General features: G+C 49.6%; 2 protein-coding genes across 2 annotated transcripts in view; one reads left to right on the top strand and one right to left on the bottom strand.

Moving 5' to 3' along the window:
• The window catches only part of HK1 (hexokinase 1), a 71,451-nt gene extending 60,670 nt beyond the window's left edge, over nucleotides 1–10,781 (top strand). Inside the window, exons 15-18 of the mRNA XM_008587685.1 lie at nucleotides 2,024–2,207; nucleotides 3,991–4,146; nucleotides 7,161–7,394; nucleotides 9,018–10,781. Coding sequence (XP_008585907.1) covers nucleotides 2,024–2,207; nucleotides 3,991–4,146; nucleotides 7,161–7,394; nucleotides 9,018–9,159 — 716 coding nt within the window. The 3' untranslated portion in view covers nucleotides 9,160–10,781. The remainder of the gene's footprint in view (nucleotides 1–2,023; nucleotides 2,208–3,990; nucleotides 4,147–7,160; nucleotides 7,395–9,017) is intronic.
• Nucleotides 10,782–12,019: 1,238 nt separating this feature from the next.
• TACR2 (tachykinin receptor 2) overlaps nucleotides 12,020–16,676 on the bottom strand; it is a 16,303-nt gene continuing 11,646 nt past the window's right edge. Inside the window, exons 4-5 of the mRNA XM_008587684.1 lie at nucleotides 15,147–15,343; nucleotides 12,020–12,236 (exon numbers count right to left, since the gene is read on the bottom strand). Coding sequence (XP_008585906.1) covers nucleotides 12,020–12,236; nucleotides 15,147–15,343 — 414 coding nt within the window. The remainder of the gene's footprint in view (nucleotides 12,237–15,146; nucleotides 15,344–16,676) is intronic.

Genomic DNA, 16,676 nt, shown 5'->3' with positions numbered 1-16,676 from the left:
AAGGGCCAGGGTGGCCATGGGCACCATTTTGCTTCCAGCAGCACTGTCTGTGAGTGGTCCCAGCCACTAAAGGGGGTTATCTGTTGGCTCTCAGGTTGTTCCCTTTATACTCCAAACACATCAGGGATCTGGACCTTGAGAGCACATAATTCCTGAAGCATATTGATTTGGGCTGTGAGAAAGCCATTTGTGCAGTTGATCCTGCTCCTAGTGTTGGGGGATGCTGGGAAAGTCCCCAAATGTTTCTTAGCCGACACCTTCTAACTCTACCTGGACAGGGAGGTGTGTCACTCCTCCCACATGGACCATTTGCTGAGTGTCTAGAGATGTGGCTGAGGCCCCAACAGATGGCCCTCCTGGTGCTGGGAGGACCTTTTCATTCCTTGTCAAAGCACTTCTGGCTTCTAGGGAGCAGCTCTGGATGAAAGGTTGTTTAGGGTCCTGCTTTGGGGCTTTTTTTCCCCTTTCTTTTGCAAAGCTTTCTCTGCCTAGCCCCTCCCTTCCTTCTGCCTATGAATGGGCAAAGCTGGAGTGACACAGCATGTTCTCCAGGCCTGCACTTCCTGCCTGGGCAGCCCGATGACATGCTCCTGGCACCAGGCTCCAGCTCCATTCAGAGGCACTTTTTCTTGCCTCCTTTGATTGATCTTTTCACTCTGAAGTCCTGTGGGCAAGAAGCATGGTTTACATGTTTTGGCTTTCTTTGCACTGCGTCTCCCTTTCCAGTTCTGGAGTTCCTCTCCTCTTAGTTTTAACCTTGGTTACACAGTCAGAAGCATCTGTGAATTCTGCTTAAGTGTCTTCAAAGAGGATGAAAATGACCAAAGCTCTTTTGGTCTGGACAGGGATGTCTTGTGTCCCCTAAGGTTGCTGAAAGTTCACCTGCGTCCTGCCTAGGATGGGTCGGTGGTGCTCTGAGCCAGCAGCACCAGCAGCTCTGGGAGTTGTTAGAAGTGCATAGCCTTGGCCCACCCTGGGCCTCTTGAGTTAGGATCTGCTTCTGAGGCTCTGCAGGTGGCTTAGGGGTATATGAAAGCATCTGTGTGAAGGACTCCTTGGTTAGCTGATTGCTTTTTAAATTTCCACTCCAATGAGACAAGTCCAATGAACACAAACTTGGATGCCATGGCAATGAAAACTGCTATGAAAGTTTTAGAACAATTACTCTCAGTTTCTTGATTTAGCTCATCAGGGACTGGGAACAGCAAACAGTTTGTGGTTGCACCCTGGTCATTGGGGGCCGCACTCTGAGTAGCCCTTCTCTAGGGAGTTCAGAAATAGAAATCAGAGGCTCCTGAGCCCCTGAAACCATATGCCAGATTGCTTGTGCGCCGTGTGTGGGTACACCTGGAGAAATGTTCTTTTTGCTCAGGAGAATCACCAGATTTTCAAAGAGGTCTGTGATACCAAAAAGGTGAGGAACCATTACTTTAGAGAGGCACCCTGGAAATGCTGGAGCACTGTTCTGCCCTGAACTAACTGTGAGCTTCAGTCCAAAACAAGTAGGTAGGTTTATTGAGCAGGCATAGTCCGTGACCTTCTCTGATGAGAAAAGATAAATGGACATTGTGGTATGATAGTAGACAATCCTGTAATATAATACATATATATATGTATGCATATGTATGTGTATGTGTGCGTGTGTGTGCATGTGGTGTAGATAAGTATTTTTTTCTTCCAATCTGAATATTGCCTAAACTTTGCCATTGAAGACACATCCCTTTGTTGTAAGATGGTCTTCTATGAAAATAAATAGGGCCCTGCCCGGACAGGTAAACACATGAAGTTCTTAGTATTCTCGTGATGGAAGGTGATCAAATGCTCTCTGGGTGGTTTAACTCAGACTCTCCATTTATATTTTGAAGTTTTCTTGGAAAACTTTTGCTTTCTTGGGAAAGCGAAGCTATTACTTTGTTCATCTCAAGAATGTGCCCCTTATCTGTAGAATCTCAGGCCCTAGCCGCAGTTGTGAGACCCCCAGGCATGGTGGCATGGCCATTTCTTCCCCCCTTGTGTGTTTCAGGGACTGGCAGCAACGCCTGCTACATGGAAGAAATGAAGAACGTGGAGATGGTGGAGGGGAACGAGGGGCAGATGTGCATCAACATGGAGTGGGGAGCCTTCGGGGACAATGGGTGTCTGGATGACATCAGAACAAACTATGACAGACTGGTGGACGAATATTCTCTAAACCCGGGAAAACAAAGGTAATTCTGCTGGTGGATGAGGCACCTAAGGGTCAGGATGGGAAGAGAATTTGGCTGCACTCTGCCTCTTGCAGTGGGAGAAGTTTCTAGTAGGAGTAGGATCTGGACAGAGGCTTGGAGACTGGTCCTACTGGTTCACTCCTGACCTTGGCTTTGGTCTAAGGACAGTAGAGATCTTAGGTGGATGAGACCGTGACACGGTACAAGATGGCCCAGGGTTGATGTCCTGTCCAGGTGCCACCTCTGCCCAGGAATATGCCCAGCGGATAGGGGACAGTGGCCACCATTTTCTTGGGGACTTTTTCATGCTGGAAGGTTCTGGCCTTTCCCTTGCTCTTTGTTTCTTCCCTATCAGAATAACACGGGCGTGGGGCTGAGGGTCAGGGCTGAGGCAGAGGCCCCTTCTCAGTTCACTCTTCCCACCACGAGCCTCCTGCACCACCTAGCGGCTGTGTGGAGCTTCGCAGCTCAGGTCTCGGACTGTGTCTGAAATGGCAGTGTCTGCCCTACCCCGAAATGAGACAAACGACTCTTTTGTCTCCAGCCCCCAGGAGGAATCAGGCTGTCCTCTGCCATAGCCAGGAAGACTTGGTTCAAGTTGTGTCCCCAGGTCCAGAAAGAAGGGCTGAGTAGCACCTCCCAACATAAGTCGTTCCCCAGCCAGCCTCAAGATTTTTGGCTTTTCTGAACACCGCCTATGCTGTTATTTACTTAATGTTGTTCTTTAAGTCAGCTTATATTAAATTTAATGAGGGAGGAAAAAAGGGAAACCATGATTACCATAAATAGATGGTAACCACACAATGAATATAGTGAAGAACGGTGTTATTCAATTCTGTCGCCTACCAAAGACTCTAAACTAAGACGCTCTTTGTTAAATGAGAGATCTGCAAGTGTTGGAAGGAGTAGTTAAAGGCATGTCAGCACCAAACTGAGAGACTGGATGGGGATTGGCAGTGATACCCACTCTGTCTCTTTCCATGCTGGTTCATATTTTTTTGTGGACCGCATGAAATCTTCTGAAGTATCCTGGAGCATCCGTATTCCAGTGGACTCTTCTCAGCTTGGGGACACTGGGCTTGGGTGTGTGCCATGGAAGCATTTAAATCCTGTGTTATTTCCTGAGGCCCTTCAGCACGGAGAGGACAGGAAATTAAAATCCCCAAGAACAGGTTGGCCTCAGCTGTGTTGTGGACCTGAATTCTCCCACCCGTGTGGCCTTATCACTCTGCTGTGTGCTTGACCAGTACTCCCGGGATTTGCAGATCTTCAAAAAATCTAGGAGCCCTCCCTTTTGGTCTTCTTGTCCCTTTAAGACTCCGTCCGGTCATTTGCTTATTCTGCAGATATTTACTGAGCACTTTACTAGGGGCCCAGCACTGTGCTGTGTCAGGGGACTCAGAGCTGAACAAGACACCCATTCCCTGTCCTCTTGGGATTGTCACTGCAGTGGTGGAATGAGGCAGTGAGACAGGCTTCTGGGGAAGTGGCCTTTGAGCTGAGAGGTGGGGTGGGATTTGGCCAGGCAGAGGAAGTTAGGTGAGGAGGAGGTGGTCTATCAGTTAGACAAGAATGCTGGTGGTTTGTGTCTGACATGGGAGGTGAAGGGTTCCCTGGTCCTTCCTGTTCTCCCTCTGCCTCTGCAGGGAGCACAGGGCTGGGCACACGGCCACTGACGGTGCCCTTGAGGGGCAGTAAGAGCCCCAGAGTGCCTGTGAGGCTGAGGGCTGACAGTGCTCCTGGTTACTTTGCGTAACTGCCCCGCACCCTCCTTCTGTCGCAGGTTTGAGAAGATGATCAGTGGTATGTACCTGGGTGAAATTGTCCGCAACATCTTGATTGACTTCACCAAGAAGGGATTCCTCTTCCGAGGGCAGATCTCTGAGACGCTGAAGACCAGGGGCATCTTTGAGACCAAGTTTCTCTCTCAGATTGAGAGGTGAGCGGGCAGAGGCTTCCCCGCCAGTGTCCATCCATCCGAGGTTGGCCTGGCCAGTGATCGGGATGCGGGGGGTGGGACCGTAGGGAGTGTTTTGACCATTTGTGAGGGTTTTTCTCCTCTGGGGTAGCAGGCCCTGAGCATTTGCATATTCAAATCATATAATTTTATTATAAATTACTTTCCTTTCTTTCTCCTTTATGTCGGCACATTATATTATTTGAAATTATGTGTGTAAGTAGGTTATATGGATTCCACTATAGGATGGTAAAGGTGTGTTACAAATGGTGGTACTGAAGGAGCCAGCCCACCCTTAACTCATCTGAAAGAGGGGCTGGGACGGCATAGCTTAGCCGCTCAGTGGCCACGTGCCCCATGGCAAGTCGTTCCATCATCCTCCTACTTTTTTCCTGTGGAGTGAACACCTCATTCTGCCTTTGCCGTCTTCCAAGATGAGCTGTGGGAGGAGGAGGAAAAGGGATCTGAAAAAGCAAAACAATTGTGCAAACACCACCTTGTTCTTAGAATAGTCAGGATAACCTGATGTTGGCTTTGCATGATAACCTGGCAAAGCCTGCATACTGCTTCTGCCCAGGCAAAGCCATCATTAAGTGTGCAGACAGTTCAGTGGCATTAAGTACATTTACATTGTTGTCTAACTATCACCACTGTCCATCTCCAGAACTGTTTTTCATCTGAAACTCTGTGCTCACCACACAATATCCCCATTCCACCCTGCCCTCAGCCCTTGTCAACCACCGTTCTACTTTCTGTCTCTATGAATTTGACTATTCCAAGAACCTCGTATAAATGGAATCATACAGTATTCGTCCTTAGTGACTGGCTTATTTCACTTAGCATACTTCCTCCAGGTTCATCCATATTGTAGCACATGACAGAATTGCCTTCCTTTTTAAGGGTGAATGATGTTCATTGCATGAGTGTATATACCACACTCAGCTTATCCGTTCATCCATTAATGGACACTTGGGTGCTTCCACCTCTTGGCTATTGTGAACAATGCTGCTGTGAACATGGGTGTATAAATATTTGTTCAAGTCCCTGCTTTCACTTATTGTGTGTACATACCCACAAGTGGAATAGTTAAATCATATGGTAATTCCATGTTTAATTTTCTGAGGAACCATCATAATGTTTTCCATAGTGGCTGCACCATTTTACATCCCACTGGCAGTAAATGTTTGCACAAAATCTGGTTTTTCTCAGAAAGCACTTACTAAGAGAAAGGGAGGGGGTAGGGGACAGGGTGAGGAAGAGGTTAACATGGCTGTACTTATGCTAAGCTGATTTTGAGGCCTAATAATTTCTATGTTTAATTTTTTGAGGAAACTTTATGCTGTTTTTGAGAGTGGCTGCACCATTCTGCATTCCCACGATTTGTGTGCAAGAGCTCTCATTTCTCTACACCCTCAGCGATGCCTGTCTTTTTTTTTTTTTTAATAATAGCCACCCTAATGGGTATGAAGTGGTGGGGAAAATCTTTTTAAGCATAATAGCAAAGAAAGAAATCATAAAGGAAAATTGCCAAATATAGCTACCTAGCTTGGCAAGTTAAAAAAAAATTGGTAATCAAACTTAAAAGGCAAACTGTAAACTGAAGAAAACATTTGATTGTATGTGACAAGATGCAGAGCATGGCGTGGTGGGGGAGAGCTTTGGCAGGTCCCATTTGGAGAGCTGTCCTGCCCCACTGGCTATGTGCTTTGAGTGAGTTACTCAGTTTCTCCAGCCTCATGTTCCTCATCTTTAAAATGGGAATAATCATACATGCATTGGTTGGTTGAGGAGTAAATGAGGTAACGTATGTAAAGCACCTGTCATATGTAAGTCCTCAAAAAGGGGCTGTCCTGTTAGTTCAGTTGGTTAGAGCATGGTGCTGGTAACACCAAGGTCCAGGGTTCAGTCCCTGTGCTGGCCAGCTGCCAAAACAAAACAAAACAAAAAGTAAGTCCTTAAAAAAGACTGGCTGGTCTTATAATCATCATCATCATCATCATCATCGTCATCTCTTCCATTTTAATAGGAACAAGACAAATATCCCAGGAGAAAAAAAATAGTCTTAGAATATAATAGGTAGTTCATATGGCCGACAAACAAATGAAGAAAAAAAATAAAGGTCATCCTCACTAAGAGAGAAGAGCGCAGACTGAACCTCAGTGTTCTGATGCCATTCTTATGACAGTGTCAAAAATTCCACTGCGGACAAGTAAGTTAGAATACTCTGCTGGAGAGAGAGTAAACTTACACAGTTTTCTGAGAGGGATTTGGCAATGTGTATCAAAAGCCCTTTGTCCTGGCCAGCTGCCAAAAAACGAACAAGGAAAAGCCCTTTGACCCAGAAGTGTATCCTAAGGAAAAAAACCAGAGTTGCACACAAAGATTTATTAACAAGAAACTTCACCAAAATGTTACTTTGTAATAGTAGAAAGTTACAAATACCTTAAATTTCTCCAAACTAAATTACGGTGCATCTCTAGAATGGAAAACTATTGCAGCTGTTTCTTGTCCTGCTCTCAGATAAGGTAGTGGGAAATTTTTTAGATGTACGAACTAGGAAAAAAGAAAAGCCACTTATAAAGGATGATCCCATTCTGCATATCATGGGAACAATACCATTTTTAAAATGTCATCTAGGAAAAATAGATTTGTAGGAGATATATTCAAATATTAATATATTTTAAAATGTTAATATATTTGTTAATATATGAAAATGTTAATAGCATTTTCCTAGGTATTGGGATTGTGGATAGTTTTGATTTTCCAATTTTTATTTTTCTAGATTTGCAAATTTCCTACAATTTAACATGTAATACTTTGGGGATCGTTTAGAACAGAACAAAAAACAAAACAAATAAATGTTATTTTGAAGGAAAAAAACCCCATAACCCTATTTGTGGGTACATGCAATGATTTGGCTGGTCCTTTGGAGTCGGTTCCCAGGCTGCTCCTGTGGGTCCTGCCTTATCCAGCCCCCTGGCTTTTGTCCACTACAGTGACCGATTAGCGCTGCTCCAGGTCCGGGCCATCCTCCAGCAGCTGGGTCTGAACAGCACCTGCGATGACAGTATCCTGGTCAAGACTGTGTGCGGGGTGGTGTCCAGGAGGGCTGCGCAGCTGTGTGGCGCAGGCATGGCTGCCGTGGTGGATAAGATCCGTGAGAACAGAGGGCTGGACCATCTGAACGTGACTGTGGGAGTGGATGGGACGCTGTACAAGCTTCATCCACAGTGAGTCGGGCTTCTGGTTGGGATGGGCAGAGCTTGCTGGACTGGCAGGTTCCGTTTAGGGTTATGGGGTATCGGGGTGTGGTTCCCATCAGAGAAATTCCTCACTGGGACACAGCCAGCCTGAAGGCAGTGCGTTCAAGGACTGGGACCTGTCTGGGACAAGGTAATGAGCCACTTGTAGAGTCTGTCTCGTTTGCCCAGAGAAGTGGCTTCACTGCCAACTCACACCAGTGGCATGGCATGACCCTCTCCTCGCTCCTCCTGGGCCCCCTTAGGTGGGGAGTGTGGAGGGAGAACAGAGGGCAGGGGGTGTGGGCTTACCCATCAGCCTGGTTAGCTGCAGCTGAGCCGGAGAGAGGAAATGAGGAGATTGTCTTATTCACCTGCTGAATCAGAGTTTGTCGGGACTTGGAAGGGCAGGAGCACTGGTCTTCATGGCAGGGAGGGATAGGAAGTGGCCTCCTTTTGGTCAAGTGTCTGACACGCTGTGCCAGAGAAGGACATGTGACCTCATCTGCTGTTTGATCGACTATATGTCCCAAAGCTTGGCTCTTAGAAATAGAGTGACCATATTATTTATTGTCTAAACTGGGTATGTTTGCCAGTGAAAAGAGTACTACTGATAATTACTCTGGGACCATAGGCAAACTGGGACCATCTCAGATAAACCAGACCACAGTGTCACCCTACTTATAAGCCACACCCCACTCAAGGTAGACATTACCTGCTTACCTCATGGCCATGGCTTGGAATGGAACCATCTGTCTTGCTCCATCCTCACCTCTGTCTCTGCACCTTAATACCTGTCCTTACTGTCAACTGAGGCAGGACATGGGTGTGGTTTAGAGCTAGGCTTTGGAGCATACATTGTCAGACTTAATCCTGGCACCATCATTTAGAAGCTGTACTCAGTTGCTTAATTGCAGAATCTCCTCTTCCTCATGGGATAATAGCCACTGGCAGGACTAGAAACTATGTATAAAAAGTACAGGGCACCTGCTAGGTGCTCAACAAAGGGTAATTAATACTTCTCAGAGCCCCATCATCCCCAAGCATCCTCCGCCTGGCCCTGTCTTTCATTTTCAGCACAAAATGCAAGGACCTAGAGTCACCTCTCATTTCAGAGATGATCCTTCCCTGGGGGGCTGCCCTTTCTTGGCTGTAGCTGCTGGATGCCACCAGGCTGTTGCTGGTGGTGGGCTGGGGGTCTCGGAGAGCTGCAGCTGGGGGTGGGGAATGTTCACTCCCAACTCGACCAGCATGGGCTGCCTCAGTGGTCCGTGCCTAGGCCCTGGCATCCTGCTTCATTTTTGGGTCCCCAGGAATTCCAGAGTGGAGGATGGGATATGTGTGTCTGAGTTACTCATGCCTGAGTCCTTATAAGCCACACAGAGTAGCTTGTTCTTAGCTTCTCAGTTCTGCCTCCCTGCTGAAAGTCGTGATAATAGGATGACTGGAATCCACATTCCTCCCAACCAGTCTCAGTTACCCACTGTGCTTTTAATCGGCAGCCTCTGTCTCGTTTGCCCTCCTGCTTGTTGGGGACCTCAGTGTTTGCAGGTGGGCCCTGCAGCTCTCCTCGTCTTCCTCTGCCTACCTTCTCCTGTTTTTTGTCTCTTTCAGCTTCTCCAGAATCATGTACCAAACCGTGAAGGAACTGTCACCAAAGTGTTCCGTGTCCTTCCTCCTGTCTGAAGATGGGAGTGGCAAGGGGGCTGCACTCATCACGGCCGTGGGTGTACGGATACGAGAAGCGAGCAGCTAAGAGCCCAGGCCCCCCAGCCTGCTGCCTTTCCAGCACTTCTTTCCTGGAGCGGCGACCCCCTCTTCCTCCCGGCCAGCTGTGCTGGGACACGCCGCTGTCACTGGAGCCCGCCACCACTGCGGCGGGAGGAAAACAAACCCAACTACTGGCGTATAACGTAGGGTACAAAATAGAGTGTGTGCTGTTGATAATATCTCTCACCCGGACCCCCTCACCTGCCTGCCACTCTGCATGATCTGATTTCGACCTGGATCCCACGTGTGAATTGTCGTGGCCTCCGTTTCTACTGTCTGCCATCATCCAGCAGAGTTATTTATTGGCTCAAGATGAAAAGTCACACCACCTGACAGGCCTTCTGGGCCTCCGAAGCCCGTCCTTGGGGTCACCTCCCCTGTGTGAAATGTATTATCACCAGCAGACACTGCCGGGACTCCACTCTTAGGGCACGGCCTGAAGGGCTAGTGTGGACATAGTGTTAGCTGCTTCTTCCTGTCCCAACACCCACTGTGGCCTGGTGTCCCATCGGGATGTGTCAGTGCCACTAAATTGTGTGTCCGTGGAACCAGTCCTAGCCACGTTGTGACACTCTTGCATTCTGTTTGTCTCGTGGGGGGAGGTGGGCAGTCCTGCGGGAACATGTCTTGTCTCCATTTGAGTAAAAGGAACCAACCAACCAACAATGCCGTCACTGGAATCTGCCATCGCTTCTGTGAGCCATGTTGTATGACCTAGTAAACTTTGTACCAGTTCAAAGACCTGAGTGATGCTTATTGGCCGGGAGGTGGGGGGATGTCTTGGGATGTGGTGAAAACCAAATACTGGGGATTTTTGTGGCCTTCTGGGTGGGGAGAGGAGAGTTTAAAATAAAGATTATGGCCTTTGGCCCCCAGCCTTGGTTCGGCACCAAGACTTTGATACTGTGTCCCTGCATAATATCACACACGTAGCCTCGCCTTATCTCCCAGCACCTGCCCTGCCAGATCCCTATTCTAGTCCCCAGTGGAGAGGCTCCTGCAGCCCCCACCCCAGCACCTCTAAGACGGTAAAAGATGTAAGGCCTCTGTTCTCCAACAACCCATCCTCCCACTTGTAGTTGGAACAAAGAAAAAGTCAACTTGGCTTCCAGGAGCTGCTTGAGTTTAATGAGAGGACAGTGCCACCCCAAGCAGATCCTGCCCTTCAGCTCCCTCTTTGCCAACCCCAAGATGACGGGGAAAATACGCCCCCTGCCCTAACGAGGATGAAGTCTTGAAGCAGCCCAGGGAGGCAGAGTTCCTGCACTCTCCGCCTCCCCGATCTTAAATTGGCCCCATCTGTAGGAAATTAGCTTTTATCTGATTCTTTTCCTTCTACTCCCACCTCAACCTCAGGAGATTACCGTTCCATCCCATGGCTGCCATTTGGGATTCTCTCCACAGCCCTTTGGTGGATTACACATCCATCTGCATCTGGGTGCCCTGTGATGTCCCAAGCCATGACTACAGCTTCCTCCAGGATTAACTGCATGCCCACTCGGTTTGGTCAGATCAGAGTCCCTTTATTTGGGGTACTGATGGTGCCGGTGTCTACGGCACAGTGGTGTTTATGGAGAACACAGATAACATTAAACTTTCTGATGTGCATTTACAGTGTTATGTGGTTCTTCTGGATAGGCCCTGGGGTGTGGAGGATGAGCTTGCAAGAGAGGAGAGGTGCATCCCTGGGGTGGACTGGGCCAGGCCTGGAGCGTTCTAGGAGTTGGGACAGTTGGCGCTCTTTTTGCTGCAGAGGTGAGGGTGGGAGCTGTGTTGCTGATTTATTGGAGGCTTTTGTGTGAAATGGCTGGCATAGGAGTAATAAAAATCATGGCTACTGTTTATTACACACTTAATCTGTGCATGGCCTGCTGGTTTACAGGCATCGCTTCCATTGATTCTCGGAACATCCCTGTGAGGTGGTTTTGCCATTAGGCTGAGGAAGAGGCTGAGGGTCAGCGTGATTTGTCTGGGGAAACACAGCTGATTCTTTTGAATCTTAACCAGTGTCTACACTGCGCTGTTTCTAAGTTCTTAGATTTTGAGGGAGAAAAGCCCTGGATTGACTCACAGCCATCGATTGGGCTTGGCAAAATAAGAAGCTTCCTCCTTCTGTCTTTAGCTTTAGTAATGAATCAGTGTCATGGTTGCCTACTGCCCACAGATATGTTTCTTTGGGTTTAACCAGAGTTTGTAAAAATGTGAACCAAATTTAACAAGTCTGTAGGTTTCACATACTACTCTGGGTTTCCAGCTTCTCTTGAAAGATTTAGAAGCTCTGGCAACAGTGGGCTACCATTGCCACAGGGCAACATTTGTCTAGAGCTGAGCAGCTGCCGTGCCCTTTAGATGCCTCTCCCCTCCCATTCCCTATCACCTCAACACTGAGGCTAGAAGATAGTTACCTTCTATCATCATGTTTGCAGCTTTTCTTTTATACTGGATCCACCCCTTTAGATGCCTCTCCCCTCCCATTCCCTATCACCTCAACACTGAGGCTAGAAGATAGTTGCCTTCTATCATCATGTTTGCAGCTTTTCTTTTATACTGGATCCAATTATTCATTATGTTGTGTGCCCCCAGGAAGGCATTGGAGCTTGCACTCCTAGACTAGATAAGCATTAGCTCACACTGTCTTCTCCGAACCTTATCGGACCCCTTGAAATGCTCTTTGAGGTGGTGGCTGAGTCTTCTTAGAGTCCGCATCCTTTGTAGAGTCCTGACCCCATCTTGTTTCCACTGGTGTATTGAAGGGTGGGGCATGGGCCAAACTTTTACATCTCGTCCTCTCACCTGGCCACTTCTCAAAGGGTGCTAAGCCTCACCCTGAAGCCAGGCACAAGGCTTTAGGGTTCACTAGGCACCCCGTCTTGGGGACCCCCAGCCTGTCCATTGGTAGCTTCAGAGGGAGCCACATCCCCAGCCGTAAGCAAAACCTCTTTGGTGTGACACCTGTTGACCCTCATGGAGAGGGATGGAGTGTGGATCAGCTCAAGCTTATCTTCCTTGGTTGGCGTGACCCATGGGCAGCAACGGAAAGCAAGCCGGAATCCAGAGCGAAACCTGGGGGAGGGAGAGCCACCTTGAGCAAGGGAGTGAGGGGTACAGGAGCCATCATGTGGCTGCCCCACCCCAAGAGACTATCTCCCTTCCAGAGGAAAGTCACTGCCCCAGTCCAAAGAGCCTACCGTTGCTCAGTGTCTCTTGAAAGAGGCATTCTTTAGTGGATTTGATTTTTGGAAACAGCCAAAAGTATTTTGGAGCTAAATCTAGTGATTGAAGTGGGTGATAAAGCTGAATTAGACCATTTGTTATAACAAACAATAAAAAACCAATTTTATAATTAGTATAAAAACAAGATTTTTATATAAACAAAATTATTATAAGAAGATTTTCTTGTTAGACTTGTTTTCTTGCTTCTAAAGGAGTATTCAAAGAGGAGTCTGTTTAAAAAAAATTGGGGCTTTGGCAATGCTGGTGAAATAAGGCTGCTCTCCCAAGGAACTGCTTTGAAAGAATATTCACACATGGAACTACCAAGTGTTGCTTGCAAAATAAACAATTCTCCCCCTGGCAGCAATGAAGGTCCGTGTGTAAACAGGAGTTAAGGGGAGGCAGAAAGAGAACGCTGCTGCTCCGAGTGGGGCAGAAATGAACGAGACCTTGTGCGTGAGAGCGGGGAAAGAACCGTATTGTCTCTTCCTGGGGAGGCGGGCTTCCGTGTCCCAGAAGAGCCCACCTTACTTTGGCTCCTGACTTGTAGCTCCACAGACTCCATGGTAGGGCTCAGCAAGTGCCTATTTGTGAGCTCAGTGCCCCTCATACCCACTCTCGACATGTCACAGCCCAAGCTCCAGTCATCCTCCCCACCCCGGCCAGCACAGTCCCCTCCTCTGCAGTCTTCACCATCTCAGTTCCTGACAACTGCTGGCAGCTCCATCCTTCTGACTGTCCAGTCAGGAGTTGTCCTTGACAACTCATACTTGCCACCTTCCCTCCCTCAAATTCTGTTGGCAAACTCTACTTTAGCAATATCCAGACCCCGACTACATGTCACCTGGTCTAAACCAGATCTCTCCCCTGGATGACTGCAGTGCCCTCCCTGAGGCCACCTCCCTGCTTCTCCCCTTCCCCGCTATGGTCTAGTTCCAAGGCAGCTGCTGGACTGATTTCTTTTGAAAGGTAGGTCACAGCAGGTGTCTCCCCTGCTTAGCCCTGCGGCGGCTCCCCACATCAGAGTTTAAGTCCAAGTTCTCACCTTGACCACAGGGCTGTTGCTCTGGCTGTTCCCTCTGCCTGGAACGTGGCTGCAGGGCTGACTCAGTCCCTCGTGTCTTTGCTCAAGTGCCACCCCTATGCCTGCTACCCGAGTCCCTCAGCACTTCCTGTCCTCCCGTCCCCGGTTCTGGTGTGTCTGCTCCCCATAGTGCTTATCACCTGTCGCACTGTGATTTCCTTATTATTTTGATTTGTCTGTCTGTCCTGGCTGGAATCTGAGCTCCCCGAGGAAAGGGATCTTTGTCCTTGCTCACGGGTGTATCCCAAGTGCATGGGACCGTGCCAGGCACAGGGAGCCACTTGGTGAGCATTTTCTGAATGAATAAAGAATCCTGCCAAGAATACCTGCCCTACTTTACAGCTGGTATCATCAGATACCGAACGATTCAGAAGTGATTTTAGGATCTTACAGAGTGCTGGGCTGTTGTTCCTACTCCCAGAGACTATTTCATTAGGTCACAGGAGAGCGATCAACATGCATGGAGGGTGGCCCCTAGCTGGTGTGACAGTCCCTGTCTCCAAGTTCTCACTTTCATAGTCTCATGAAAGAGAAATGTGTGACGTGGGAAAAAGATTCCGGGTGTTGGAGATCCCGGCTTCCAATGGAGTCCTGGCTCCATTGTTTGCTGTATGAGTTCAGGAGAGTTTTCCTTTCTGAGACTCAGTTTCCTCATCTGCATAATGGGAATAACACCTACCTCTCTACCATTATTTACTTACTTCTCAGGCAATAGAGGGTTCTGGCACCCAGTAAGCATTCAAAAAAATCATAGTTCCTCATTTCCTTCTGGCCTGCCCCAGGTGGGTGGGACGTCTGAGCAACAAAGACCCTAATGGCATTATGACACCTGGGCAGTGAGGTGATAAAAGGCACGAACAAAGAGGCCCGGGGCCAACCTCACCACGTCACTGTCTTGCTGAGGCCAAGATTCTGTGTCCACCCCTCATCTCCTCTCACCTGGCCCCATCTTCCGGGTAATCTCTACAGGGGCTGGGGTTCCTGCCCAACTCACGGCCTCCCACCTCTCCAGGTGCCCCAGAGCAAGTGCTGGACCCTCTCTGGGACCATCTGAGAACCAGATGATGTCATAGGGAGGAATGAGATCCTGGCCCCCTTCTTCCTGGCTGTCTCTGCCAAGGTCACTTTCCAGCTGCCCCGAAAGCCCCTTAAGGACAAGAAATACACTGTCATCTTTCCAGAGAGCAGCCTGCCCCATCCTCGCACTGGCCCCAGCCTCCTAGAAGTGCTTCAAATCCCTGGGGTTGGGCTGCTCACGTGGTCCCAGGAAAATCCTCAGTTGGAAGCTCTCAAAACTGTCAGGACAGATGTCAGTCCCTCCCTCCCTCATCTGGCTCTCTGTCCGTCCTGCCTCCCTCTGCACTCTCCCCTTCCTCCATCTCTCTGGCCCTCTCTTCTCTCTTCTCCTTGTCCCAGACATAGACTCCAAAAGAGACAGCAGGAACAGACAGATGGTGAGAGCTATGGCCTGGGCAAGGGGACAAGGTTTGGGGGAGGAGGTGGGGCTCAAGCTAGGCCTGGGCCAGAGCAAGGATTGTGCTGTGAACTGACTGTGGGGGTGGGTGACAGCAGGGCTCAGGCTCAGGCAGGAACAAGGCTGGAGGTTTGAGCTGAGCCCAGACGGAGCCCAGCTGTGGGGTCCTGGGGGTGGAGGAGAGGGGCAGGGTGGGACTTACCTGTGGTTGAGGCAGCAGTAGATGATGGGATTGTACATGGTAGAGCTCATGGCCAGCCAGAAGAGTGCCAGGTAGACCTGCTGGATGAACTTGTGGTAGTAGATGTCCTCCTGGAAGTTGCCCAGGATGAAGTAGAGGTGGTAGGGCAGCCAGCAGACGGCAAATGTCACCACCACCAGCACCATGGTCTTCACAAACTGCTCTGGGAGAGGCGCAAGTCACTCTTCAGCTCCCAAGCCCCAGGCCCCAAACCTCCGAGGGCAGGTTTGGGGTGCCCCTCCTGCCAGCCTGGGAAGCCTTCCCCGGACAGACCCCACCATCTACCTCTGCTGCCTCGGTCCCCTGGAGCGTCTGCTGCCCAGATGCCGCTGAGCACATCCCTTGGGGTCTTTGCTCAGGCCTGTCCCTCTGCCCACACTGTCATCCTTCCTTAGAAGTCCTCACTCTTAGAGGTTCAGTTCAGTGGCCACCTCCCCAAAAGGTGTCCCAGATCCCTTCACTCTGAGCAGCTCTCCTTCCTGGAGAGTGGACGAACTCTTACTCCTAACCCCATTCTTAGGGAAGCCCCTGTATCATCTATGAGTTCCCAGGCTACACTCTCCCTGGGATCTGTGTCTGCCACACCCCTTCTGTCCATGGGCAGGGAGGCTCCAACTGGGGACCTCCAGCCTCTGCCCAGGGCCATCTCCCTGACCTTTTCCCCTTCATAGCCGGACCTCTGCAGGCATATTCCTGCATGAAGGATGGGGAGCATGCCAGGGACAGAAAACGGAGGCCAGCTCTCCATGAGGAGGGACATCCAGATGGGGTGCCATGTCCAACCACCCCCCTGAACCGCCTTGTGAAAAATGCCTAACACTGGATGAGAAGCTGTGACTTTGGCCTGGCTGCATGATGTGATTAATCCATCACCTCCCTGGTGGCCGAGCAGGAAGGTGGTGCGGCAAATCTAAGCTCTGACTAGGAGAGGGAGAAAGAGGTCTGGAGCATTGAGAGCTGCATCGCAACTCTTGGGGGGCTCCGGATGGTGGGGAGAAGGGGGGACACTGTCCCTTCAGGCAGAAACTGGAGACAGACTTGGTGCAGCTGGACAACAATCTGGTCCTCACCATCTCTGAAGTCTGTAGCTCCAGCATTTGAGGAGTCTCCCGTGAGTCTACCTAGACACCTCCTGTAGTTCTGCAAGGCTTCTTAAATTCAATGTTCTGGTCATTCAAAAAGCCTAAGATTTTAAGGTGCTATCATTCTCAGGTTCTTGGAGGTATCTAAAATGTTGTGGGGCTTTAGGATTCCCCGATTCCCCTAACATTCTGGGGAGTTCCTTTAACTTTGTATTTGGCCGAGGACCAAAGGCAGATCCCCCCCTCCAGGAAGCAACGAGTCCAGGCTCTGGCTCCAGGCTTGGTTGGCACCAGGGGAAGTTACGGCGGGTCCTGTCTCCTCGGCGCCCCCTGGCGGGCGGGCCCTGAGCCGGCAGGAGCGGCTCCCCGAGGCGGGCCCCGCCGTGCCCTTCCTCCGCCCCGGCCGCAC

This window comes from Galeopterus variegatus, unplaced genomic scaffold (genome assembly GCF_000696425.1).
Source record: "Galeopterus variegatus unplaced genomic scaffold, G_variegatus-3.0.2 Scaffold4496, whole genome shotgun sequence".
Classification (NCBI taxonomy): Eukaryota; Metazoa; Chordata; class Mammalia; order Dermoptera; family Cynocephalidae; genus Galeopterus; species Galeopterus variegatus.
This window is presented reverse-complemented; position numbering and strand designations above follow the sequence as displayed.